At 36.9% G+C, this 27110-nt stretch overlaps 1 protein-coding gene across 2 annotated transcripts in view; it reads right to left on the minus strand.

Annotated features, from left to right (window-relative positions):
- Nucleotides 1-27110, minus strand: part of TAF3 (TATA-box binding protein associated factor 3) — a 182995-nt gene that overhangs the window by 12459 nt on the left and 143426 nt on the right. For both annotated transcript variants that reach the window (XM_087420842.1, XM_004425376.3), the window contains exon 4: nt 22773-22855. In XM_087420842.1, the coding sequence (XP_087276968.1) occupies nt 22773-22855 (83 nt within the window). The remainder of the gene's footprint in view (nt 1-22772; nt 22856-27110) is intronic.

Below are 27110 nucleotides of genomic sequence, written 5' to 3' on the forward strand. Positions count from 1 at the left end.
AATGCATCTAAAAATAAAACATATCCTCAAAATATATAAAGCAAAACCGACAGAACTGTAAGAAACAGACAAATCCACAATTATAATTGCATATTTTAGCATCTCTCTCTGTAACTGACAGAGTAAGCAGTCAAAAAACCAGTAAAGATACAGAAGGTCTGAATGAAATAACAAAAATAACAGATTTGACCCAATGGACATTTTTAAAACTCTATATTCAACAAATACAGAATACTCACTCTTTCAAGAATACATGGAAAAAACTGACCAAACAAATTTCATAAGGCTGAAGAATAATTTGAACAGTCTGTACACATATTTGTTACCCCTGCTATACTGGTAGTTCCTCAAAGGAATGGGAAGCCTTTTTATTGCTGTATCCTCAGCATCTAACGTGGTAACTGGCATTAGTAGGCACCTCATAAATCTGAACATATTTAATTTTACTCATCAAACAAAACAAACAAAAGCTGGTCCTGAAAGCAGTCATTTCCTAGAGGAAACAATACATTTAGTACGTTTTTCTAGCCAATAAAAATTACAGGAAAAAACTACATAGTAATATGGGATAAAGGACAGGTGAGGAAATATGGGATATCAGTGAAAAGAGAAGAAAAGGAGAGAGAAGAAAGACAGAAAGTGAAGGAATTACAGAGTTAGGTTAGGAGCCTGGGGAGAACCCAGGCATTTCCAGTTCTGGACTCATGGAGCTGACTGGGAGGAGGAGGGGGGAGGGAAGTGGGGGCAGGACGCAGGCACAGCTCTGAGCTACATGACTGCAGGCAGAAGGAAGCCTGAAATCTAGGGTGTCAACAAGAAGAGGCTAGTGGAGGGAAGCAACATTTGCTGTCTTATACCTACTCACAGGATTGATGGGCGGGGACTCAGAAAACTACCTGCAAAGAATTTGTTCCTTTTATCACTTTATTTCAAGTTTACTATTTATTAGCTATTCTAGTGGAAAATGTGGAAATAGTTATTCTAGTGGGAATCTAATATGATTTTTAGATAGTCATGAGCTCTAATATACAATAATCAGATGAAATTGAGAATTAGCTCTATTATGAGTTGCAAGAAGGTAGAGTTAATTTGGGAAAAAAAACTCAAATTACAGGTATATCACGAACCATAAATTCTAGAGGGATTAAAGATTTGGTAAAAGGAAATGTAAAACCATAAAAATGCCCGAAAAAGTAAGTAAACATATGTTTTTAATCTTGGGGTGGGGGAAGATTTCCTAAGCATCTCATCAAAAGTAGAAACCATAAAAGGAAACACTGATTTGATTGCACAAACATTTTAAAACATCATAAGCAAAATATGATAAGCAAAGGCAAAAGACAAAATGAAGAAAATTATTTGCAACATACATGATAAAGGGTTCAGTACCTCATATATAAAGTGTTCTTTCAAATCAAAAACAGACTAATAGTCTTATTAAAACATGAGCAAAGGACACAAGCAAGTGATACAGAATAAAAGAAACACAAACGACCAATAAACAGGAAAAAAATGTTCTATATTCATGGTACTCAAAGACACGAACATGAGAACAACAATAAAACTTTTTTTTTTTTTTTTTGTGAGCAAGATCAGCCCTGAGCTAACATTCGTTGCCAATCCTTCTCTTTTTGCTGAGGATGACTGGCCCTGCGCTAACGTCTGTGCCCATCTTCCTCTACTTTATATGGGATGCCGCCACAGCATGGCTTGACAAGTGGTGCGTTGGTCCGTGCCTGGGATCTGAACCTGCAAACCCCAGGCCACCCACGCAGCGAAGCGTGAGCACTTAACTGCTACACCATCGGGCCGGCCCCTAAAATACCTTTTTTGGTAGAGATTACAAAGATTGACCACACCTAGTGCTGTCAAGATAAGGGAATGAGAGGGGTGGTTGATAGGCTATTTCTGAATGGTTATCAAAACCTTAAAATGCACAAGTCTTTTTTTTTTTTTTTAATTTTATTTATTTATTTTTTTCCCCCAAAGCCCCAGTAGATAGTTGTATGTCATAGCTGCACATCCTTCTAGTTGCTGCATGTGGGACGCGACCTCAGCATGGCCGGAGAAGCAGTGCGTCGGTGCGCGCCTGGGATCCGAACCCGGGCCGCCAGCAACGGAGCTCACCCACTTAACCGCTAAGCTACGGGGCCGGCCCAAAAAATGCACAAGTCTTGACCAGCAATTCCACTTCTAGAAATCCATCCTGAGGAAATAATTAGACAACTATGCAAAAATACAGGGTAAAGAATATTATTTGTAGTATTGTTTATGATTGCAAAAAACCCAAAAAACTAGTATGACTATAATTTAAAATACCCTAAAATAGGGGACTGGTTAAATAAATGATGATGAATAAAATCCTATGCTGTTATATTTGAAGAGAGGATACACATATACACACACAAATGTTATGTTTACCCAAAAGAAAGTTATAGATAGTATGCATAATAGAGTCCAATTTTTGTAAGAAAAAAACAAGCAAACAAGAATGTATGAGTATGTGCTTAGAAAAAAGTTCAAAACAATATACACCAAAATGTCTAGAAACTGGTACATGATGAAATTATATCTGTTTTTTTTTTCCTTTTGGTTTATCTATAATTATCATGTATAACTTGTATAATAAAAAATAATAAGTTAAAAACATTTGTCACAATATATACATCTAAAATGTTGCTGGGAATTTTTAAATGATGGTTTAATTGAGCTGTACATTTATAATTTGTTCACTTTTCTGTATGTATGTTACACTTTATTTAATAAATTACTGGGACAACACGCTGGCTTGGCTAAAGCCTTCCAGACAAATGTTGACCAAAGTCTAGCCATAGATTTGTGGCATAAAAGTCCCAAGCTAAATCAAAAAGTTGCTCAATTAGTGTATCTAAATTGAGTGTATCATCATTAACAGAGATCAACAAGAAAAGGATCAAGGGAAGAGAACCCCGTAAAACTATGCTATTTTTGTACATAATTAAAATGATAAATTTGAACAGCCTTTAGATATTAAGGTTGGTTCATAGTCTTGGGTCTTTTCAAAGAAACAATGTCCAGGTTGCTTTGTATCCTAATTATGTGCATATCTGTCTTTATCACGCACATTAGGCAACACATTTCTTAGCAGTAAGGTGTGCATCTGATTTGCCCTTGAATTATTTGCAGTATTAAGCAGTGTCTTAATACATACTCATCAACTTTAACAAGCATAATGCCTAACACTACACTGAGAATGCTCCTATAAAACAATTATTTTACTTCTGAATGTTTTTGTCTGTTTAACATGTTTTAAATTAGGCCAATTTTCTCTATTTCCTTCCTGCCTACCTTCCTTCCACACTACTTAAAGAGTTTCAAGACCACTGAGACTTCTATTTGCCAGCATAGATCCTAATTCCTCATTCATCAGATCATTTTCAGACCAAAAATGGTTATCACACCAACGCAAGGTACAAGCACATCATGAGGTTCTATTCTAACTGTTTCAGGGAAATGCTTTTGTTTTAAGGTATACTAGACACAGAATGAATATTATTTGCCTTACCTGACTCTTTTCCAGTCCCCTTTCATTTTCTGTCTATTTTTCTTAGATTTCTCCCCTACATACGCCCATGAAAATGGCTTTGCATTAGCAGGACAGCCAAGGGATGCAAACAAATTTTTAATTCATTTTATGGGGCAGTACCTGAAATCTCAGAAATAGCTACTTGTACATATATTCTTATTTTTCAATTTAGAGAAATGGCATTTTGATGAAAATATTATAATAAAAATAATCCTTCCAAAATGCCTAATACTCTTGTTCTAATTTAATTAAATTACTCCTTTTAAATAAATAAAACTGTATGTACATAGACATTTCTCAGTCAAACTTTCTGAGTAGCAACAGGAGAAACATTAAAGCGGGCACTCAGTGTTGATTAGACAAAACACACCCCAACTCTCTCTTTTCAGGAGGTTAGGCTGGTAGTACACAGGCACTAAAGGGACTTGTTTTTCCCAACTCTTTTGAATTTCACAAGACAATTCACTAGTGTTTGAAAGTTATTTTTTATTTTAGCTGCTAAGTAACTTTTGTGGTAACTGGATACACAGTTTAAGAACAATCCTTTATTATCTCTTCAATTTTGAATATTACAGAAAAAATATATAAACAGTATAACATGATATAATTTCTCATCACTTGTGAGATAAACTATCATCACTTAACCTAACTTGATTACTGTAAAAATAATTTTGAATTCCTATTGGCCTGCATTGCCAATCTTTGTTTCATGCTTCTAAACAGTACTATGCTTCTCTATATTTTCCTCCCTGAAGTATCACTTTTGCCCTCCTATTTAATTGCACAGTAAGCTCTCCTCCAGCGCTTTCTGTTGCATAAGCAATGTCTCAAAGAGTAACCAACACCACCCCCAGCTGTGTCTCACAGTGGCTCCATGCTGCTACCATTACCTCTTTTGGAGGATTTGATCAGAGTGCCCTACCTGCTATAAACACTGGCGTTATTCATAAAAACGTGCACAAGGAGGGATTTTTGGCAGGATTTCTTTACCTGTTTCCCCACCACAAAACAGTGAAATAAATAGAATGGGTCATGAGCTGCTTGGCCTGTAATGCAAACTTACAGCTTGACAAGTCAATAAAGAGCCAATCCTCACCTCTCCGGCCACACAGAGCCTCTGAGGTTGGAGGCGACCACAATTTGGATACATCTGCACAGGGAGTTTAATGATCCTCATTATTCAGCTATTGTGGGCAAACACTATGAAGCCAGTAATCTAAATTATCAAAGTCTGAATAACTGGCTACTAAACTGCACAGAAAGTTCAAAAGTTCCCTCACAATGGCTTACTTATTCACCCTTGAAAGTGAACAGCCATTTATTTAATTAAATGGCAACAAAACGATGCTATAGGTAAAAACTACTGTAATCACCTCCATGAATTTACATAAACTTCCAAACAGGGAAGTTCTTCAATGTTTGGGAGAAAAACCACCTTGGTAAAACAATATGTTCCCTTAAGCCACACCTCACTTTTCCTCTTCAGATTTAAAATTTTAATCAGTTTCAGAAATAGCACCCACCTTTTGAAATAACATATGAAACAGATTCCCATATTGTACCTTAAGCTAACCCCTCCTTACAACAAACAAAAAAGACCACTGAGATTTCACTCTATTATTACTATCAAACCACACAGTTGGATCAGTGCTTACATGAAACATCATAGTTTTGCTTTCTTACTTTTATTCTAAAAGTAAGGAAATACTAAGCCCAAGTGCGGCAGTCGGCCTCAGATGGTCCTGCCTCCCAGTCTTCACACACTTGTGTAGTCCCCTCACAGACTGGGTAGGCTGGCTTGTATGACTAACAGGATGTTGTGAAAACAACGCTGTGCGACATCCAAGCTAGGTCACAAGAGACGCTGCAGCTTCTGCCTTGCTCTCTTTTGGACCACTCGCTCTGGGGAAGCCAGCTGCTGTGTCGTGAGGACGCTGAGGCTGCCTTAGGAAGAGGGCCAGGTGACCAGGATGGAGGCCTCCTGCCAACAGCCAGGGAGGAACTGAGGCCTCCTGCCAACAGCCATGTGTGTGAGCTCCCAGCACATTCTCCAGCCCGGTGAGGCCTTCCAATGACTGTGGCCCTGGGCAGCAGCTTGACGGGAGATCTGAGTCAGAACCACCCAAGTTCCTGACTCACAGGAAACTAGGAAGTAATAAAAGTTTAGTGCTTTAAGCTGCTAAGTTTTAGGGTCATTTGTTATGTGGAAATAGAAAATATACCAAGTATTTAATTTATCTCATTTAGCTATATAAATAAATATTCAGAATTTAGGACAAATTATATTTTAGAGTATTAGTACTTAAAATGCCAAATTGTACCATAGTCATTTCCATATTTCACATTTGATCAAAAGGAACAAATACCCAAAGACAATTATGAGAATCAGTTTTATGTTGATTCTTCAAATCAATCATTACTCCTCATTCTTCTTGATCCTGACACCTCAACTTTTAGCCTTCATATAATTATAACATAACAGTAAATGGATTTGATTCCTCCAGCTCATGGCTTGCCTCTTGAATATTTACATCATCTTATAAAATGAATATTTTATCTTGTCATAGTCCAAGTACATATCAAGTAGCAAACATTTTATCTTTTAATTCAGGCATGACCTATTTGAAAAATGAAACAAACTGCATGAAGTAATTAGAGGAAAATATAGCCACTGCAGAATCTTCATTTCCAAAGGAGATACTGAAATGATTATATATTCCTATTGTCAAATGTTCAAAATCTGTAAAATATCCTAAAAGGGCATTAACGCTCAGATAAATAATGCATATTTCCTCATATCTGCAAAAAAATCTACTAGAAGAATAATAAAGAAAAGAAATAAAAATGGTAACCTATAGGGTAAGGCATGTAAAGCAGGACTTCTCTGAATATCTCTTATCCTGTCGTTTCAACTTTGGACTCAAGTAAATGTTTTACATACTCAGAAAATTTATAAAATTGCCTACGAGTTGAAAATAAACGGAAATGAATGAACCTCAATATATACCACGTTGGTGACACAACCACACAGAAAAAAAAAATCATTTCAGGGGACTTGAGGAAGACAGCATTTTGGACTCTACTCAAATTCTACTCCCCCCAAGGCGTTTCAAACCCTTCCTAGCTGGAGGTAATCACCTTGAACTTCTATATAATTTTAGCTGTCTCTCTTACAGCCGTTAATACTTTCTCCCTTCTATAATGATTATTCACATCTATACTCCTGAGAGAAGCACCAACATCTGGTTCAAATTTACCATTTGCACAAGTGTATCTCCTTCAACACAGCTGTACTATGTATACAATCAAAATTAATATTAGTTAAATGCAGATCAATTTTTTAAAAATGTAAACCCATGAGGGTGTTGTCTAGGGCACTGTCAGGGTTCTTTTCAAAACCAAAATTCTCTGGAGTCAGAACTTCTAAAAGATTTTGTGATTTCAGAAGGGCTCTACTTCTCTCTGGCAAATAAGAAGGTACATTTAGTAAGGAAAAGCAGACCCAAATGAAACTGAACACTCAACAGAGATGAGACTTGACTTGAATACTCCCTAAGCCCAGAGTCGACAGAGGAGGAGGAGATGCTTTCATATGGAAACATGCTCAAGTTGCAAGCTAACCATAAAAGATAAACATTCACTCACTCATTTTAGGATTAAATAACATTCCAAATTATTTGAAAATATTAGAAGGAATAAGATGATATTCAGTGAACTCGAAAAATGAACAAGATTGTGATTAAGATTTGTATCTCCCTGGAGTGTTATAAAATTCAGTTATTACTGAAGTCATGCTTGGAAAATCCAACCCTACTACTTCAAAATATATTAAAATTTGATAATAGCTGCTGTGTCTTCACCAAAAATCACCATGCTTTACATGAATTCTTATCTTCCTTTGTAAATAGCATGGGAAAAAAAATATATATTTATAGCATGTGATATATATAGATACACACAAGTATATTTTCATCTTTGTGGGCTAAAATAAGTAAATAAGTGAATGTATGTGAATACATATGGAATATATGTATATTCTATACTCCTGACAGTTTTATATATACATTCACATATATATAGTATGATCTATATTATACTCTTGACAGGTGCAGTTTCATTCTCCTCTTAGATTTTCTGTTTGATCCTGTATCTTTGGTGATAAAAATGATCTTCCAAAATGAGAGTGAAGAAGATTTTAACAATTTGTCTGGAAAAGAACATGTCCAATTGTTAAACTGTAAAGTGAGATGAGATAAAAGGATATGTTTTTCCACACTCCAAAGAAATAAATTAGTTGCAATAATCAGTAGTAAAATATTTAATGAAAAATCACTTTGGTTGCTTTGGCATATAGGACTTCTATGATAAGAAGAAGAGTCACGTTAAAAAAAAAAGGTGTTCAAGGGAGTTTAAAGCAAAAAAATAAATAAAACATTAAAAAAATATATATATATAAAATAAAAGAATGTTTCTAAAATTTTCTCTGAGGCAGGAAAGGACTTTGGAAACCATTCCACTGACTGTGGAATCACACTTAAGTGAAGGTCATTCTAAAAGAAAGAGAGAAAGAAAAAAAGGAAAGAACAGATAAGGTCACCGCAGCTCCTACACATTCAGAGGCTTGAATAAAGAATTCAGTTGTGAGTTTTAGAGGCTACTTCAGATTTGGGTCCTCTTGTCTCCCCAGAGTTCTTTCTAGAATCCTCTATCATCAAGAATGGCCTAGTAGGGCAAGAAAAATGACAAACATTGGCCTGAGGGGCACGTCAAGAAAGAAGGGAGGTCAGTCACAGTTTCTTTAGTGACGACTGTTTTGGATCCGACTCCAAGAACATGACCTCAGACAGGGAGTCCTCTCAGAGCACCTGCTGATGCTTTTCCTCCTCTGCCCTTCTGTTCCTGCCGTGTCAGCAGCACGGGCCCAGCAACAGAGACCCCTGAACTGACAGGTAATCTCTGAATTGTCTTAATTTAGATGTTTATGTTAGGGAGCACAAATGAGCAGAACAGCCAAATGCCAGACAACCTGAAAGTTTATTTCTCATTTAAGAGCTATTTTTCTTCTGTTAGTTTCTTTTCTTTAAAATTAAGTAATCATTCAAGCACACGTACCAATTTATAGATGTATGCATGCATACAGAAAAATAATTGATATAAGAAAGGCCAGAAAAAAGTAGAGGTAATTCAAAATTTACCCTGTCAATATACTTTGAAAGTGGTTTAAATATAAGGCATGTGTCGGGCCGGCTCTGTGGCTTAGCAGTTAAGTGCGTGCGCTCTGATGCTGGCAGCCCGGGTTCGGATCCCGGGCACGCCCCAAGGTACCACTTCTCTGTCCAACCCGAGGCCGAGTCCCACGTACAGCAACTAGAAGGATGTGAACCTATGACATACAACTATCTACTGGGGCTTTGGGGGGAAAAAATGAATAAATAAAATCTTTAAATATAAGGCATGTGTGAATTTCCTTGTATTTATTATAAGCCAAATAAACAAAACAATGAAAACAATAAAAAAGTAGCAAGACATTCTGCCTTACTCACTTGGTTTTGATGAGGAAAAACTAGAACATGGCTGTTTACCACTTAAAATTGTGATTTACTCATTCTGTTCATCTTATTTCAGAACCAATGAACCTAACAGTATTAACGACACATTAATGCTCCTATATGTTATAGCTCACATGGCCATATATAGACAAATCAGTATTTCTTCAACTGGATCATAACATAAGTTAAAGCTATGTTCAAAAACAGGTTAATGTCCAACATTTGCCAGAAGTGCTCTAACAGTTAATCCAAAATAACAACAAAAACAATCCCTTTAAAATATATATAGTTAATTTTAACTGAGTCTGTTAGAAAAAATGTAAATCCAAAGGGTCTTTTAATTATAATAAATTTTAGAATAATACTATACTTAAGATGCAGCACATATTTATTAAAATAAAACCAGGTAAGTATAGTGTATCACAGACATAGTTTATACATATATACCAGAAGCATTACTTTTCAAACTCTGAATCACAGACCACTACCAGTTACTGTCTCATTATTACCCAGTTAATATTAACGGCATCTGAAATCAAAGGGTTTTGTACCCAACACTGTGATATTGTAAAAGAAATGGCTGGAGAATACAATTCATAGCAGGGCTGATATTCCTGTTATACTACAATCTCCAGAAACTAGGATCTCAGCTTTTAAATAAGCCCATATAACAGTAGGGTTAACACAAATTTTGCAGTTTCTATCAAACAAGCTTTAACTTAGTATCTACAGTGTACACAGCACCATATGGGGAAACTCCAAACACTTCCTTCAAAAAGCTTACTAATGTTACCAATGATTCATATAGATTGAAACTCCACACAAGACAGTATTAAATTTGGCTGAGGAATTTCATGGTGCCTAATGTTATCTTTCACAGGAAATTTAAAATAGCAAAGAAAACGTATGGAAAGATTCACAAACAAAGGATGCAAATAGATGTTTCACAACATCATGATTATAAATAAATAAAAAAATATGTAAATTTAGTGGCTTTTAACATTCAGCACACCAGAAGATCTAAGCAAGCTAGAAGGAGAAAACTGAAAAATGAAACATTTCCACTGTAGAATGGACACCTGTTGGGTCTGCCTGTTTATACGCAGCATCCATTTCCCCGTCAGCCTTCAGACCTCTCTCTCCTCCCACTTTCAGTCCACAGGGTTTGGCTTTATCTTACTCCTATTTCCAAGACAGGACACATGAACCAGGCCACGCGGAGCACCACAACTCCACAGTGACTGTTTGGGGATGGACACAGGATCTCAGCTGGGCCATTTAGAACCTTCTCTGGGACTTCTGGGCCTATTTCCTCTGGGTTAATAAACTGGTAGAAAATGTGCTTGAATTCACAATAGGTCATTTCTGCCACAACAGGGGACAAGGCTAAGTTTGATACAAGATAGTCTAGAAAATGCCTGGAAAAAAATCTATACAATGACTAAAAAACAGGCAACAAATACAACACTGAAGCTTTTTCACAGACAACATTTTTATTCTGGTATTCATCCAAAAATAAACTTTTGAGTATCACACACAAACAATGCACCATCTTAGAAATTCACAAGAGACTTTTAACAGACACTTGTTTTCAAAAATGCCTACTTGAGAACCTCGATTTAACAGCAGCAACAACATCAAATATATTAGCCTTAAAAACTGTTTTTTAAAATCAGATACTTAAAAACATACGAATAAATTCAAAATATTTACCAGGTCCCTTTCCCAGATTAATTTGATATGGGAACTCCAAGGCACAAACACTATCACAAAGAAAATAATTATTTGTAGTATTACGCTTTACAAGAATAATGCACCCCCCAAAAACCCACCTGAGATGGAGATAGCCCCAAGGATCTACATGTTTCAGAAGATAACTGGGAACAGCTTGAGTAAACACATGAACTATTCTTAAATCCAAAGCTCCTCCTCCGAAGAAAGGATTTCTATAAAATGAACTCACAGGTCCACGAGGAAGAAGAATGGATCTAGCTATACATATAAAATAACTTATTAGTTGCCCCAGAATCTCTTAGAATTTCAGAACCATCATATTCAACTAATCCTTCCTACATATAATCATTCCATTTTCATTATTGTCGGTGGGAATTTTAACTGGTATAGCCTTTTTTTTTTTTGGCCGAGGAAGACTGGCCCTGAGCTGACATCTATGTCCATCCTCCCCCACTTTGTACATGCGATGCGGTCACAGCATAGCCTGATGAGCGGTGTATAGGTCTGCACCCGGGATCCGAACCCGCGAAGCCAAGGTTGCTGAAGTGGAGCGCATGAACTTAACCACTATGCCAACAGGCCGGCCCCCATGGCATAGCCTTTTGGACGATAATTTGGCATAATAATCTCTTAAAAATCTTAAACGTTCATATTCTTTGATCTACCAAAATGTGAATAAACAAAGATGTATATATGAGGATGCTGTTTCTTTATTTGTTATAGCAAAATCTGGAACAACGCAAATGTCCACACATCGGTGACCGAAAAGATAAATAAATTATGATACAATAGTAAAATAAAATTCCATGTCATATAGACCTGGGAAAGTGTCTATGATGAGTTCTTAAGAGGGGGGGAAAGTTGTAGAACAGTATGTGTAAGATAATCCTACTTTATTTTAAAAAAATTGCTGAAATACACTCCAAACAACTAGCAGTGATTATTGTGGAAAGAGTGGGATTTAGGGGAATTTTTGCTTTCTAAGTTCACATTTCTAAACAGTTTATTTTTCTTAAAAAAAAAACAGCTGACCATTTATTATTTTCATAACCAGAAAAAAAGATTAAGAAACGAAGCCAGGTACTTCCACATTTAGTAGCACTTGTTCAAAATATGTTTTGAAAAGCCCTTTTGCTTTTTATACCTGATTTTATCCAAAGGTTGCAGAAGAATACAGGTAACATCTTAGTGAAAAGTATTTCTCTTTAGAGCAAATGTCCACAGTCAGCATTAAAAGGAAGAAAATAAATAACAAACACTTATTGAAGGCCTGTTATGTCCTGATCAGGGTATTATGTGTTTTGTTTCCCAGATATTCTTATTTAGTCCTCGTGTATTAAAACCCTACCTACATATGGCATGGGAACCAAAGATGAACAAGCAGGGTACCTTGGAAGAAAAGCTACTCCAATAATTTCATTTTCAAATTGAGGGGTGTCATTTTTCATCTACTCCGAGTATATGAGTGGTACATCTGTTATTATAAAGATACTGCAGGTCTTAAAGAAACCCACATTTCCCTTTTACGTAGACTACAGAATGACAAACTTTATATTATTTAAAACGAATTTGGAAATCTAATCACTTCACCTATAGGACCTACCAATTCCTTTAAGCAATTTATTTTTAGCATCTTATTATTATTCAAATTATCTCTAAGTAAAATACCAAGAGCCCATGGTGTAGGAAGGAGAAGCAATCTTTGACAACACCAAATGTAGCTTTTCTATTGTATTGTAGGGCTAAGAGTAAGCTTCCTCTATGCTCCTTTACGCCTCTTATTTTAAGGGGTTTTTACTTAATAAAAACACAGTTGCTCCTAATGTTACAGCTATTCTGCAAAAGTAACTCAATTAAGCTCTAGTTTGATATTACTCCAAATCTATGAAAGTTTGTTCAAACTGAGTGAAAATCAGTTCTATGGTTCAACAGCTGAGAGACTGTCTCAGTTCACAAATATATCTTAACAAATATTTATCGTCAGTCTACTACATCTCCTACTGTCCGGTAGTTGAGATAGAAGGTGAAATCGGGCACACACTCAATATCCAAGAAACTCATGATCTGGGGGAGAAGACAGTCACATAAGGGTAGATATATAAAGCGTACCAAGTGAAATAATTTGGATAAAAACTGTGTATTTTGGGCACTCGGAAGAGGAATGGCTAGCTGGGGGGAGGGATGGGAAGGTGGGCAGTGATCACTTCGCCCAGTGACAAATGACATTTTAAAAAGATGAATATGAGTTACTCTGCTGAAGAGGCATGGAGGTAGAGGGCCTCTGAGGTAGATGGGACAACCTGAGAAAAGAAATAAAGATGAAAAACACCCCATTCTGTATGGGAAACTGCAAGCAGTTTGGTAGAGCTACAACATACAAAGCCAGCCACGAAAGGGATTTAAGTGTTTAGACAGATTGCTCTGGAGGGAGTAAGTATGGAGAATAGTTTAGAGTGGCAGCAGGAGTGGAGAAGAGGGTAAGGAACTGAGAAATATTAGTAGGTAAAACTGGCAGGGACTGGGGATCCATTGGCTGTTGGCAGGGGCAGGCTGGGAGGGAGCAAGGGAGGTATCACTCCTCCTTGGGTGTCATGCTTCTGTGACGATGGCTGCTAATGCTGGAGTCTGAGGGCAGAGCTTAGAGCTCAGATAAGTGTACGGTGATCTTGGCTGCGTACTTGATTTGAAAAGTGGAAAACTTTAAAAATTCCAGTTATTCTCTCTAGGAAGCAAAACAGCTCTTGTATCTAATGGCTTTTTTGTTTCCTAGCTAAAGGTATCTTTGCTTGGGGCCAGTTATGGAAACCTGTGAATAGGATATAGACATCTTTCCCTTATCTGGTACTACTGACCACTTGCGTCTAGACAAGGAGGAGAGATCCAAACTTGAAGATGCCAACTGGGAGTTACAAGATGATGAGAGCTCAAGTGAAGATCAAAGGAGACTTTTTAGGACAGGGTCTTTCCCTTTTCCTAAGTTTTACTCAAAACAACCCTTTTGGAGCCAGGGAGACATTTGTACCTTAGCTTTCAGGATGTCCAGTCTGGTAATATGGCATAAATAAATTCTCCAAACTCTACTAGTCAGAGGGTCTTTGTCTTCTTTCAAGTTACCCTAGAATCTAAAATAGCTTGAAAATGGAGGCTCTGATGTCATCATCAACAGATAAAAAACTTAAGAAGAACAAGGTCGGGGAAATAATGATGTGTTCAAATCTTGGAAATGCTATGTTTGAGGTACCTTTGGTCCATCCAGTCAGAACTTTCTAGCAGGTAACTGGGCAGAAGAGTCTGCATCTTAGGGGAGAAATCTGAGCTAGAAATAAAGATTTTCAAATCATCATCACATAATTTTGAAACCTAAAGAGTGAATAAGAAAATTTAGGGAGAAAGAACAGAGTAGTGGGCCAACGGGGAGAAGAGAAAGAAAAAGAAGTCCGTAAAAGAAAAATAGAAGGAATGATAAGAGAGAATCAGATGAGTGCAGTATCAAGAAACAGAAGGAATCGAAAGTTTCAAAAAGGACTTGGTGGAAACCACGGTGTCCAGTACAGCAGAGAGGATGACTATCACAAGGGCTACAGCATGGTCTCTAGATTGGGAACTGGGATGACTTTAATGACTGTAATGAATGAGAAGCTTCAGAAAAGTTTCTAGGGCAGACCCCAGAATGCAGTGGGTTTAGGAATGAAAAATTGGAAGAAAGTACATATAAATAAGTTTTGCTAAGTCAGAATGAGAAGAGGAAGTTATATAGCCCTTCTCTCATCTAGAGGGAAGGCTTGCTAAGGTGAGAAGGTTTAGGAGGGGAAAATATAAAGCTGAAAGAAAGATGAGAAAAAGGAAGGAAAGGAAGATAAGGAGGAGAGGAGATAACGAAGGGAAAGAATTTCCAGGGGAGGGAGAGCAGGAAAGGTGGGAATGAAGGAGGGCACAAGAGGAGGAGCTGATTCTAAAAATAAGGAGTGATGCTGCCTCCTTCTTGGAGCCTGGAGGACATGCTGTGAGGACAGATGCCATTTTGTATAATTTTATTTATTTATTTTTTCCCCCGAAGCCCCAGTAGATAGTTGTATGTCATAGCTGCACATCCTTCTAGTTGCTGTATGTGGGACGCGGCCTCAGCATGGCCGGAGAAGCGGTGCGTCGGTGTGCGCCCGGGATCCGAACCCGGGCCGCCAGCAGCGGAGCGCGCGCACTTAACCGCTAAGCCACGGGCCGGCCCCAGATGCCATTTTGGAACCCAAAAGAGTAAATCCAAATGGACAGGGGTAACTCGGCTAGTCAGTCTCACACGGTGACATATCCCTCAATCCACGTGTTGAGATTTTGGCAACCATATTTTAAAAAGGCTGCAATATTCCAAATCACAGAAGTCTCACAGTGACGCGAATATCCATCTTATAAGCTACCAAGGCGAGAGTGGGAATAGAGAAGAAACATTATGCTATGCCTCTAAAGTCTTTATATTTTAGTATTATAGCCCCATAAAATGATAGGAAATAATAGATTCCAAGGAATTTAAATTTTCTGTCTTGTTGTCAGTAATAATAAGAGTGCCTAAATGTTTTTATCAGTAGGTACATATTCTTTTTAAACACTAGAAGTGTGAGTAGTTTGATCTTTAGGAGAAATTATAGTCAGATAGTATCCAAGAGGTTACCATGATACAGCTAAATTATCTCTGCCTGTCACAGGTTAAAGAACATTTAAATTCTGGAAGTTCGCATCAGCTTTTTCTAGATAACAAATCTTAAGTACCTTCCTATATTCACTCAATTAGTGATCTTGGGCCTTGATAACACTGCAAAGAGAAACTTTCCAACTATCATTCCAATCATATCTAAAAAGGTAGTCATAAATATTTTAAAACCTCAGTGAACTAATAAGACCTAGACCCATTAAGGATAAGATCTTTTACAACAAATTAAATAAAACAATTTATTGAAGTCTGGACTCAAGATAAGCTAGATTTACTAGCTGACCTTTTATTCATTTAAAGAACAAAATTAGCTCTAATTGCATTAGAATGGAATCCAGTAAATTTTCCCAAGTCTTCTAATGTGGTATCCATGTAAGAACTGTTGGAATTGTTTACAAGTAAGATGGAAATGCTTTGATTATAATCTTTCCACTTGTTTTACTGTGTAGTAAAAGCATTTCCCAAAACCTAAAGCTGGCTTTACTGACAGTATACTATTTTTTCTCTTAAACATACTGCATCTTTGGTGTTAAGGAGCAAACTACAATGTACCAGGGGAAGAAATTAAAATTGGAGATTTCATCATGATTTTAGGTCAGTAGACATGAGTGAGTGATATAAGGAGGTCAAGGACCCCTTGTCTGGAAAAATCAGAAAAGGGCTGAGGACCCAAATAAGAAAAATTTTAACTACCTGCTTCCTCTCGGAATTATAACTGAGACACGTGGGTTTGAGTCTGTTGAATTTATAAGTACAATAAAGCAGCAAGAATAATGTATACAACTTACAACTTGTGTTCTAGTCGTTCAGCTGCTAGGAAATTTCATTTGTAGTGTTTCTATCTTTCACTAGCATTAAAAATAAGTCATTTGTCACAAATTTTAAATATAGCCATTCTAAGATTTTTTTTTTTGGCCATTGCTCTTGTTATTCAGCTTCTAATATAGGCAAAATACCCATGAAACGTTTCAGTATCAGTGACAAGTTTAGCAGGGCAAAACCAAACTATCAACACTTTTCAATCTTTTCTTTTCTTTTTTAAATCAAAAGCAGACAGTTTTATTGAAAGAGAAATAAATTAAAAATAGAAAAACAAAAGGCCTTCAAAGTCTGACAGGATGATGCTCTGAAATGTTCTGAACTTTACTTCTAAAGGATCATTTTTTAAGCTAACAAGTTTCTTTGCTCTGCCTCGTCAGCATGCTTTTATAAAAATATGAAATCTGACTGCCTTTCCCTAAATAAAATAAAATATATCCATTGTTTTTGCTTGTCCCTCATCCCTTATTCTGGTAAGAGAGCCCTCCTTTTCTTCTGGAATCTACCATCTCCCCTTCTGACACGGCTGTCACCCCCACCACAGGGGCTGGAGAACCAGGCTGGCCAACTGGAGTCCTGGATGGGGACTGAGAACAGATGCTGTGAAAGGGTGGTGTTCACCAGGGACACTGAGCACTAACAACCACATCAGCCTCGAGCGACTTGGACATCTTTGCCACCACACAGAGGCAAGAGGGAGAAAAAGAAAGTGAGCAGAGTCCTTACGACCATTTTTGAACCCTGGATACTGCCTCACCCAAAGTCAAATAACCCCCTTTACTTTGTTCCTTTAAGTTACTTTGATTTGGATTTCTGTTGCTTGCAACCAAGAGTCTTGACTAATACAAGAAAGTAAGAGTGTTTCAACTAGAGACGAGAAGACTCTTCATGGAGTCCTCGTCACTGAGTGTGCTTCTGTGCTATACCCTTGCCTCAGGGGTTGGTGCAAGAAATAGTCAAACAAAAAATGCCTTGGTATCTGCTATAAAAGCTGCCAGGGGGGCCGGCCCCGTGGCTTAGTGGTTAAGTGCTTGCGCTCCGCTACTGGCAGCCCGGGTTTGGATCCCGGGCACGCACCAACGCACCGCTTCTCCAGCCGTGCTGAGGGCACATCCCACATACAGCAACTAGAAGGATGTGCAGCTGTGACATACAACTATCTACTGGGGCTTTGGGGAAAAAAAGGAGGAGGATTGGCAATAGATGTTAGCTCAGAGCCGGTCTTCCTCAGCAAAAAGAGGAGGATTAGCACGGATGTTAGCTCAGGGCTGATCTTCCTCACAAAAAAATAAAAAATAAAAATAAACAAACAAACAAACAAAAACAAGCTGCCAGGGGAGACACTGTTCTTGCCATCTGGTTCCACAGGGAAATAAAATTTTAAATTTACTGCCTTGGAAAACTTTGTGTCTCCTGAGAAACTAAGAGGTACCTTCCTTTTTAAAAATGTATTTCATTTTTTGCCCTTATTGCTAGAAAGCCATAATTATATTTGATTGGTGATCATTTGCTTCTTTTTCCTCTCCCTCGTCTTAGTTTCCTATTTCTCTTTTCTAGTAACTTTATTATGTGTGCTTTTTCTAAGTTACTCTAAGTTTGTTTAGACTGGAAAAAAGTTACATATGAATAAACAACATTTCCAGGATAGAAAGAAAAATGCAGAAAGTGGGATTAAAAAACCATTTGCTATTATTTTTCTAAAGAACATATCACTAAAACACCACCATACACGTTTCATCTATTAAATGTCTTTCAGCTAAATCTGGCTACATTTTTAAAATATGAAATGCTTATTTTCTTTAAAAATATTTTAAACGATTAATTTTGTAATTGCCCCTAATTATTCTCTACTTCTAGCTGTAGTGTCAAAAAGCATTAATCAGAAAAGTCTGGATCATAAAAAGACAACAAATACCCATAAATATTTTGTTTTTAAAGATTCAACCCTCATGTTTTTCAAGATTAACTGTAAAGTTTTAGCTCCCATTTTCATGGTACATATAAATAATTTAGAAATTGCAACTATTAAAAAGCTCCTTCCTAGGCATAAGCTAAACTGTAAACTGCATGGCCCCGTGGCTTGGTGGTTAAGTGAGCGCGCTCCGCTGTTGGCGACCCGGGTTCGGATCCCGGGCGCGCACCGACGCACTGCTTCTCCGGCCATGCTGAGGCCGCGTCCCACATGCGGCAACTGGACGGATGTGCAGCTATGACACACAGCTATCTACTGGGGCTTTGGGGGAAAAGTAAATAAATAAAATCTTAAAAAAAAAAAAAACAAAAAACTGTAAACTGCAGCAGAAAAACAATTACTTACACGAAAAGGAAAGCATCCGATTTTTAGCACCTCTGCTAAGAGAAGTCTGATTAATGAAAGAATTTCCTGAATTTTAAGAAACCTGATAATACCCATGGCCGTGTTGACACTGGAAATCAAAATGTTAGCAGAAAGAAAACTATAATCGCCAGCAGTAAATATCTCAGTATAATTTGCATATTTTGGAAAAAAGGGTTAAATCTGCAAAAGAGAATATCTATTGTGACCTCTCAGTCAAAAGAAAATTTGGAATGATCATTGATGAGAATATTGTTTGCAGGAAAGGCATCACAAATGATTGTGTCACTTGATCAAATAAATATACTATTAGATATGGTTTTCATGAAAGGCATTATAAATGATTTTATCACTTGATCAAATATACTACTAGATATTAATCGGGAAAAGTGGCTGAGTATTACTGCGTGTTTGGAGGGGTTCAATTAATTACCCCTTTCTGGTGAGCTCACTGACGAAGGACAGCAATGTCCTGAGAGCAGGACCAGCTCACAATTTCTCCAAAACAGTAACCCCATTGACCAGACTAAATAACACCGTCAGCAGAAGAGCCACTCTGCCCATGGGGAAAAGCGAAGGAGCAGATGGAGAAAAGGACAGAAACTTCCTTCCCAGTACCAGCGAGAGGACAGCATTAAAGAGACATTTGAGAAATGTGAGGGGGGAAGAACGCATAATCCCCTAACTGCCACCATTATTCACCCCAAAATCTTTATATACACTTACATTTTTTCTTAATACTTTACCAATATTTAAAATTATCTTTTTTCATGAGAAGCTCCTCTAGCAGAATTTTGAGCTCTGTAAATACAGCCACATGTTTAACCTTAGAAGAGTTGCAGGTCCTGTTCTGCCATGTCTTTCTTGACAATCCTACCCAAACAGTCCCCATCCCTAAGATACTCCATCACATTACTTTGCTCTATTTTCTTCACAGGAATGAATAAATGGAAGAATGTCGTAAGTTGGACCACTCTTCCTACACTTGCTCAAATCTCAGTAAAGGATAAGATTGAGATGACAAATAACATGGCAACTGTGGTGCCACTTGCCCACCCCATAACAGCAGACATTACACTCATCTTACTCCTTGTCACCAAGTCCAAGGGGGCCCTCAGAATCCTGATCAATACAGTTCCAGGCAGCTGCTCCTGGGCAAGCTGAGACCTACGTGATGGTTAGGCCAGACTCAGACACTTCAGCAATTTACTCGAATGTGCTGTTTCTTCCCATTCATACTATTCTAACAAACTTCACAGGCCTTGAGATTGTAATTTCAGGGTTAGTATTTTAGTTTCATCTACGATACAGACTAAGGGGAACTCTGGATACCTATTACTGGGGGACATATTAAAGGAATCTGAGGTCCTTGCAACGTCATCTTGGATTTTAACACTCTCAAGAGGGGTTACTGGACTCACCATAGACCTTCTAAAATACAGTCTCCAGTCATGTTAAATTAAGGCAAAAACAAGGGACCTCTGTCTTGCTTTAAGGAACCATAATAGAGAATAGAGGAAATAATCTAACTCAAAGTACTTTCCTGGATCAAGGGCAGAAGATATAACTCCTTTATTTAAGAAGATTTTAGAAACTAAATTTTGTCTTAAAGATCTTCTAACGAGAGGGTATAATTTGAACCCTGTCAAGTTTTTTCTTTTTCTCATAATTTCAAAAGACTCTATTCTCTTCAGCAGTAAACAACCCCCTCCCCTGAAGTATTCAAATCCCCCTATTTGAATCCCAGCCTGCTCATTAATTTCACTTCAAAAGAGTATCACGACACCCCTAAGTATGAACAAACTGAGTAAGCAAAGGCACATTTATATGACTCTACCTCCTCTGTTCCATTATTACTGCCATGGAATAAGCCACGGATTCTTACACTACAACAACAAAAGATTACTATTAATCTCATATAATTTTCATGTGTCATAAAATATTACTCTTTTTTTTCAACCATTCTTAGCGTGATCCACACAAAAACAGGCAGTGGGGTGGATGTAGCCCATGGGCCATAGTTTGCTGACTCCTGATTTAGATTAAAAACAAAAACAAAAACAAAAACAAACCCTCTCCTGATTAAGTTATATTTTATATAAAATCCCATCACTATGAGACTTGGGCCTCTTTTTCTCTCTTAATTTAAAATCTAATATATTTCACTTCATTTATTTCTTTGTTCATTAAAAGTAATTCCCTGTGTCTGACTTTGGTCAAATGATCAATTATTCATATAACATGGGAGTTACTTACCTAAATATCTGAAAGTTCACATATTATATAAAGTTACACTCTCACGGGCAATTTATCTAGAATGTCTGGGTATTTTAATTTCCCTAATACGTTCCAGAGTACTAGGATATATTTCTCACACCTTACAATATCTGAGGTGTATGAATGATTTATCGAGAGGAGAATAGTAAAGAGTCAACAGAATGGCTGAAAGATGCGTAAGGGTGGATGAGATGAATATTATCATCAATGTCTTTTTACAAACCTTATTTCTCTAAAGGGAATGAGCAAGGCAAACATCTGTGTTGAAGTAAAGATTAAGTAATGCTGAGTTACTGAGAAAATAGGAATAAATATGAACTGGCAGGAGAAAAGTATTTGTTGAATGATAAATAAGAACATTTTCCTCTTAGAAAAATGAGCCCAAATACAGAATTTCCAAGGAGATGGTATGAGTACTCACTTTGGTTGGGTTTCCTTGCTAACCAGCCCTCTGTCTTCTACTGGTTGAGGAATTAGGACATTACTCAAATTTTTGTAGGTAAGATAGGGAGCCCCAGGTACTATATCAGTATCTGGTTAAAAAGGAGCTGAATCTACAGTATTTTTGTTACACTGTCTAAGCTTGTCAGCAATACTACCACCCACTGTCTAGGATTTTACCACCCACTGGCCCAACCAAAAAGGTGGAAATTATGCAGATAATTTACGTAAGAAAAGTATGAGCTATCTGGATTTTCTTCTTTTAGTCTTCAGAACACCATGTGTGCCTCTGCACTACCATCAACAGAATGACAGTGGACTTTTTCACTGCATTACATTTGAAATTAACAAAAGCAGCAGCATAAAATACACACAAACTTTAAGATGGAACCAACTACTGAGAACACAAAGCAAATTTTCTGTTGTCTACTCTACCTACTAAATAAACTCAAGGCTCCTACTTTCATTTTTATGGCTAAAAACTGAACGAAAATTAAATGCCTTGTTAAGTCTATTTTCTACACAATACATGATTGTTTGCAATGTAAACTAATCCATGTTCAGGCTTACTGGTAAAAAATAAGGTTGTAAACTTCTACTTTTAGCTTGTGAAATTCATTTAAATGACAAGAGGTATGATTTTTGAATAATAATGAAAAAATCAATATTTCATCGCCTTATTAGGATCATGTAGCAGCACTGTGGCCAAAAAATGAATAAAAGAAACAAAGCCAACTAATTTACTTTGAAGAAGAATGGGCTGCTGTGATGATTCTGTGAAAATTAAACAGCAAAATTTGGGGTTTCCATTTCTAGTTTTTTCTCAAAAAAAAAAGAGCAGACAATTAAGACTTCAGTTGTTACTATTATATACTGTTTCACTAAGCCTTCGGCAGTATCTTTGTTTTAGAGGAACAGAATAAAACCATGTGCCGTCTGAGCAAAAAGAGAATCCTCATTCTTTGTCATGGTGATACAGAATCCGTACTTGAGAAGGTATAACGTTACATCCACCTGGGTGTAATATGGCAGTTAGTACATTCAATCCATAGTTTCTTATTTTTCAGATAACTAGGACCTTCAGAACTATGCAGAAACAATGTCATGTGCTGGCCTTTAACAAGGAGAAAAAGAACAAGAAAAAAAGGATCCTCTCTGTTAAATAAAGCCATAAGCATTTACTCTGAGGAAGAAACCACTAAAAATTTGAAACTGAAGAATTCTTAAAATAAAGCTTGACCCTACACGTTAATAGCTGGAAAAGGGTTGTAGAGCTCTAAATCCCTCAGGAAAGAGTAGAGAATGTTAGCTTTAATTCAGTTCATTCTAACTCAAAACGTTTATACTTACATCTTGTCTTGGCCGGCACCGACTCTGAGAGTCAATCTGGGGATAACTGGACTCGGGGACGGAACAACGGGCTCCACTTTTACCTGTTGAAGTTTGTACATCAGAGTTAAACACAGTTTCTTCAACAAAAGTATCTCCTACCTCTTTTCCTACCTCCTCATCTCAACAAACTTGATCAGCAAGTTTAAGCCTCAAATGTGGCTAAAATGCTAGAGGCAAAGATAATCTGCGCTATTTCGTTTTGTTTCTCAACAACTGAAGGCTACCTGGCATCATGAGAAATTCTAAAAAATTTAATCACTTTATGTAAATATGTGAATTATTTCTTTATTTTCTTAGTTTTGGTTAATTTCTTGAATTTTTGCGTTAGAATTCTTTTAACAAAAATTGTTATCTAGATCATTCGGTGAAACATTTAAGTAACTGCCAGACATAAACAGAAAAAAATGCAATGATATCTCCACTGTAAGATAAAATGCATCTATTTATGGGATGTGAAAAACATTAAACTCATCTTAAGTTTGCACTGTTATTTAAGAAAACTGAAATACCAAGTGTACCTAGAGCACTAAACTGTTCCATTTTTTGGCTAGTAGTAAAAAGATCTAAAATACTGTAAATGAAAAAAATATATATATTTTTAGAAAGGATTTATGGTGAAGGCAATGACTGCTGAATAAGTTGTAGATATCACAAATATTTGAGCTAATAGTTAGAAAAGGAATATACAAATTAAGTAAGATGTTAATGAGGTTCTTCACAATTTTTGATTTGAAGATCCTATGCTATAATAAAACATTTTGGATGAACAAACTGAAGAAAAGCTCTGCAGCTCAAATTATTCTCTGTATCAGAGTTTTTCAACAGGGGTTTTATTGGCATTTTTGGTGGGACAGTTCTTTGTTGAATGGGACTGTCCCAGGCACTGCCAGATGTTTACCATCCCTGGTCTTGGGGAACTACTATATACCAACAGTACATTGCTAGTCACTGTAGCAACTAGTTGCAAACCACTGACATATATTTCAATCTCAAGAATTAAATTGTAACAGAACAGTGTGGTGGTTATAAAGGGGAATGAATACTTAACATAATGCTCAATATTTTATATCATAATTAATATATTGCACATTGATCAAATCTACTATTTTTTCATGTTTTCACCCATCCCTTTCTAGAGTTTTTTTTTTAATACACTGTTACATCAAGATCTATGACTTCGACCATTCTCCTGAAGAGTGCATGGTACATAGGAGGTACTCAAAAAATATTTATTGAGAGGCCAGCGCAGTGGTGTAGCAGTTAAGTGGGTGTGCTCCGCCGTGGCGGCCCAGGGTTTACCGGTTCGGATCCCGGGCGAGCGCTGATGCACCGCTTATCAAGCCATGCTGTGGTGGCAACCCAAATAAAGTAGAGGAAGATGGGCATGGATGTTAGCCCAGGGCCAGTCTTCCTCAGCAAAAAGGAGGATTGGCATCAGATGTTAGCTCAGGGCTGATCTTCCTCACACACACACACACAAAAAATTTGTTGAATTAACAGCTTCTCTTGCAAGCACCCTCAACTCCCTTGCCTCTCAGTTATTTCACTATTTGTCCAGGACCAATTTAAAATCATCCTTCAGAGCACTGAGAAATTCCAAAGAAAACTTAAAAATCATGTAAACTCCCGCCATCAAAAACTTCAATTTCATCTATGCTGTCAGTACTGTTTATTTGGATTACCAGCTAAACTAGGTAAGGGCAGAGATCATGTCTGTTTTATTTATTGCTATTTCCTAGTGCCTAACATGAAGTCTGACACACAATAAGCACCTAAGATAACATTGAAAGAATTAATCTGAAGCAATGATTTCAAACATTTACTTCTTTCAAGACCCATCCCATGATTTCCTTTCCTCTTTTGCTCTTCAAACTCCATAGGAAAAAATAGTGAGGCCACTAGGCAGAACTCCAACTCCCTACAAACTTACAAACTTCTCTGCATCTACAACTATACTAGAGTCCACCTCCTCCAGTCTTCTAAAGAACCTTCCTCCTTATTTATAGCATCATCAACTTCTCAGTCCCATTAATTATTCTCATCTAGCCTTTCAACGTGCTCAAATCTATCTTTAAAAAACAAATTACCTCCCCTTCAACGTCTAGCTGACAACCTCTCACATTTTTCAGTCTTCAATTCACTGTCTCTTTCTTCACTTCATCGTCTCTAATTCCTCACTTACCATTCATTCCTCAACCCACTCCCATCTACTTTCTGCCCCAACCATGCCACTAAAACCACTCTTTCCAGACTCTATTTCCTAATGTTCCGGTATGTTTTTCCACTATAGGTCTTATCATGCTCCTTTCTTTTCCTTTAAAAAGTCCTCTACTTTGCCTGACCTTACTGGGTCCTCTCCTCTTGTCATTCTACAGTGACATCATCATGTCTTCAAAATCTCCCTCTCTAGACTAGCACTGATAGAACTTAGGACCATAATATAATATTGCCTACTGAACATTTTCAACTAAATATCCTTTAAGTACTTCAATGCATCACATCTAAACTTTAACTAGTCTCACTTTTGGCAGATGTCTCCTTTACTTGCCCAGTTCTTGGGACAGTCCAGTCCAGTGGTTTCCCTCAAGGCCATAGGGCGTCAAGAGTCACTGAGGTGGGGTCAAAGCAAGACCCATGGATAACTAGCTAGGGTTTGTGTTCACTTTCTCCTTTTTCTTGAACAAAAAGTTCCATATCTAACCAAATCTGAAACACAGTGGTCAAGTCTATTTTGTAAACTATTAAGATTTCTATATTTTCCTTATCTTTCTGTGTTATCTGTGGGAGAATAAACAAATAAATGCAAAACAAACATTTTAAACCACTTACTATTTACCAGGTATTGTGCTTGGTTATTTTTCAGATGTTCTCATTTAGGTTTTTTAACAAACATGTGGGGTAGATATTATGGTTTCCATTTTACAGGGAAACTGACCATATATGAAGCAACCGTTTTTCCTTCCTTTTCCTTTTCCTTTTTCTGTTCTAAGGTTACACAAATAGCAAAGCTAGGATTAAATTCAGTTTTTTTGATTCAGACAATGAAAAATTACATGAAGTTTCTATTTTTCTAAAAAAATTTAGGGTCACATACTCATAAGTGATAAGATATTGGGAGTAATAGTCCACATTCCTCCAACCCACAATACTATTATTTAAGCACTTAACCTTTTGGTAAGTTTTAGTTAAAAATATAGCTGTTTGCTCTACTTAAAAAAAAAAAATCTTTACTAATATTATGCTTCATATTGTATGCTTGGTCCATTTCTATTACCACACTTCACAATAATAAGTCACACTTTTGTATAGCACTTCACAAAGTGTGCCCCATATACATGATCCAATTTGACATTCACAACTCTGTAAGGTAGGTGTGGAAGGTATTATTATCTCCAAGTCTTGAGGGCTAGAAAGATTAAGTGGTTTGCCCAGAGTTACAATGTTAGTAAGTAAATGATCTCAATCCAGGTCTCCTGACACCAAATTCACTCCCTGCTCTACCATACTGCTCCTCGACTCTTTGCCACACATTTTGAGTCTTTTTTTCTGGTTATGCTGATGTCTTACATGGAGCTATTCACTTTCTTTGTCAATGTCTCTTATGATGAATGACATATACTTGTGAGAAGGCTAGGGTTGGTTGTACAATACTTTCTCTATGGAAGGTGAACCATAGAATTGGAAATTGACATTAACTTTGGCCTCACCTCTATTCAGCTAAACTGGCTGGGTTTTTGATGCTGTCTTAAATGGCTCGGTAGGGCAAAAGAATCAACACATGGTTTATTAATGACCTACTATTAAAAAAAGTTAAATGATACAATATGTAAAAAATAAGTGAATAAAAATGAAGATACCTTTTATAAGTCAGATTAAAAATGGTATAAATGTGCCCTGAAGACAAGAGATATTTAGTCCACTTGTCAAATTAATGAATGATTCAGAATTCGTTACCTCAGCTCAAAGTTTTACCTGTAATTAGGGTGACCACATCATCCGAACAGAGACACCTTTGAGAGTGAAAGTGAGAGCTATTATTTACACCACATAACAGGTGTAAACTGGGATTGTCCTGGCCAAACCAGGACATATGATAACCCCACCTAAACATACTTAAATATCTTAATTTCCTTCTTAAAGAAGGTAAATCAGATTTAATTTAAAGATAAAATCCAAGCAAGTATAGGAAAAGACTAATGAGGATGTTAATAGCATAGATATAGAAAGTACAATTTCTAAATAAAAATTTCTTACCAGACTTCTGTTTACATTAACTCTATCCAAATGTTAACCTAA

Source organism: Ceratotherium simum, chromosome 32 (genome assembly GCF_057802395.1).
Source record: "Ceratotherium simum simum isolate JZ-2026a chromosome 32, ASM5780239v1, whole genome shotgun sequence".
NCBI lineage: Eukaryota > Metazoa > Chordata > Mammalia > Perissodactyla > Rhinocerotidae > Ceratotherium > Ceratotherium simum.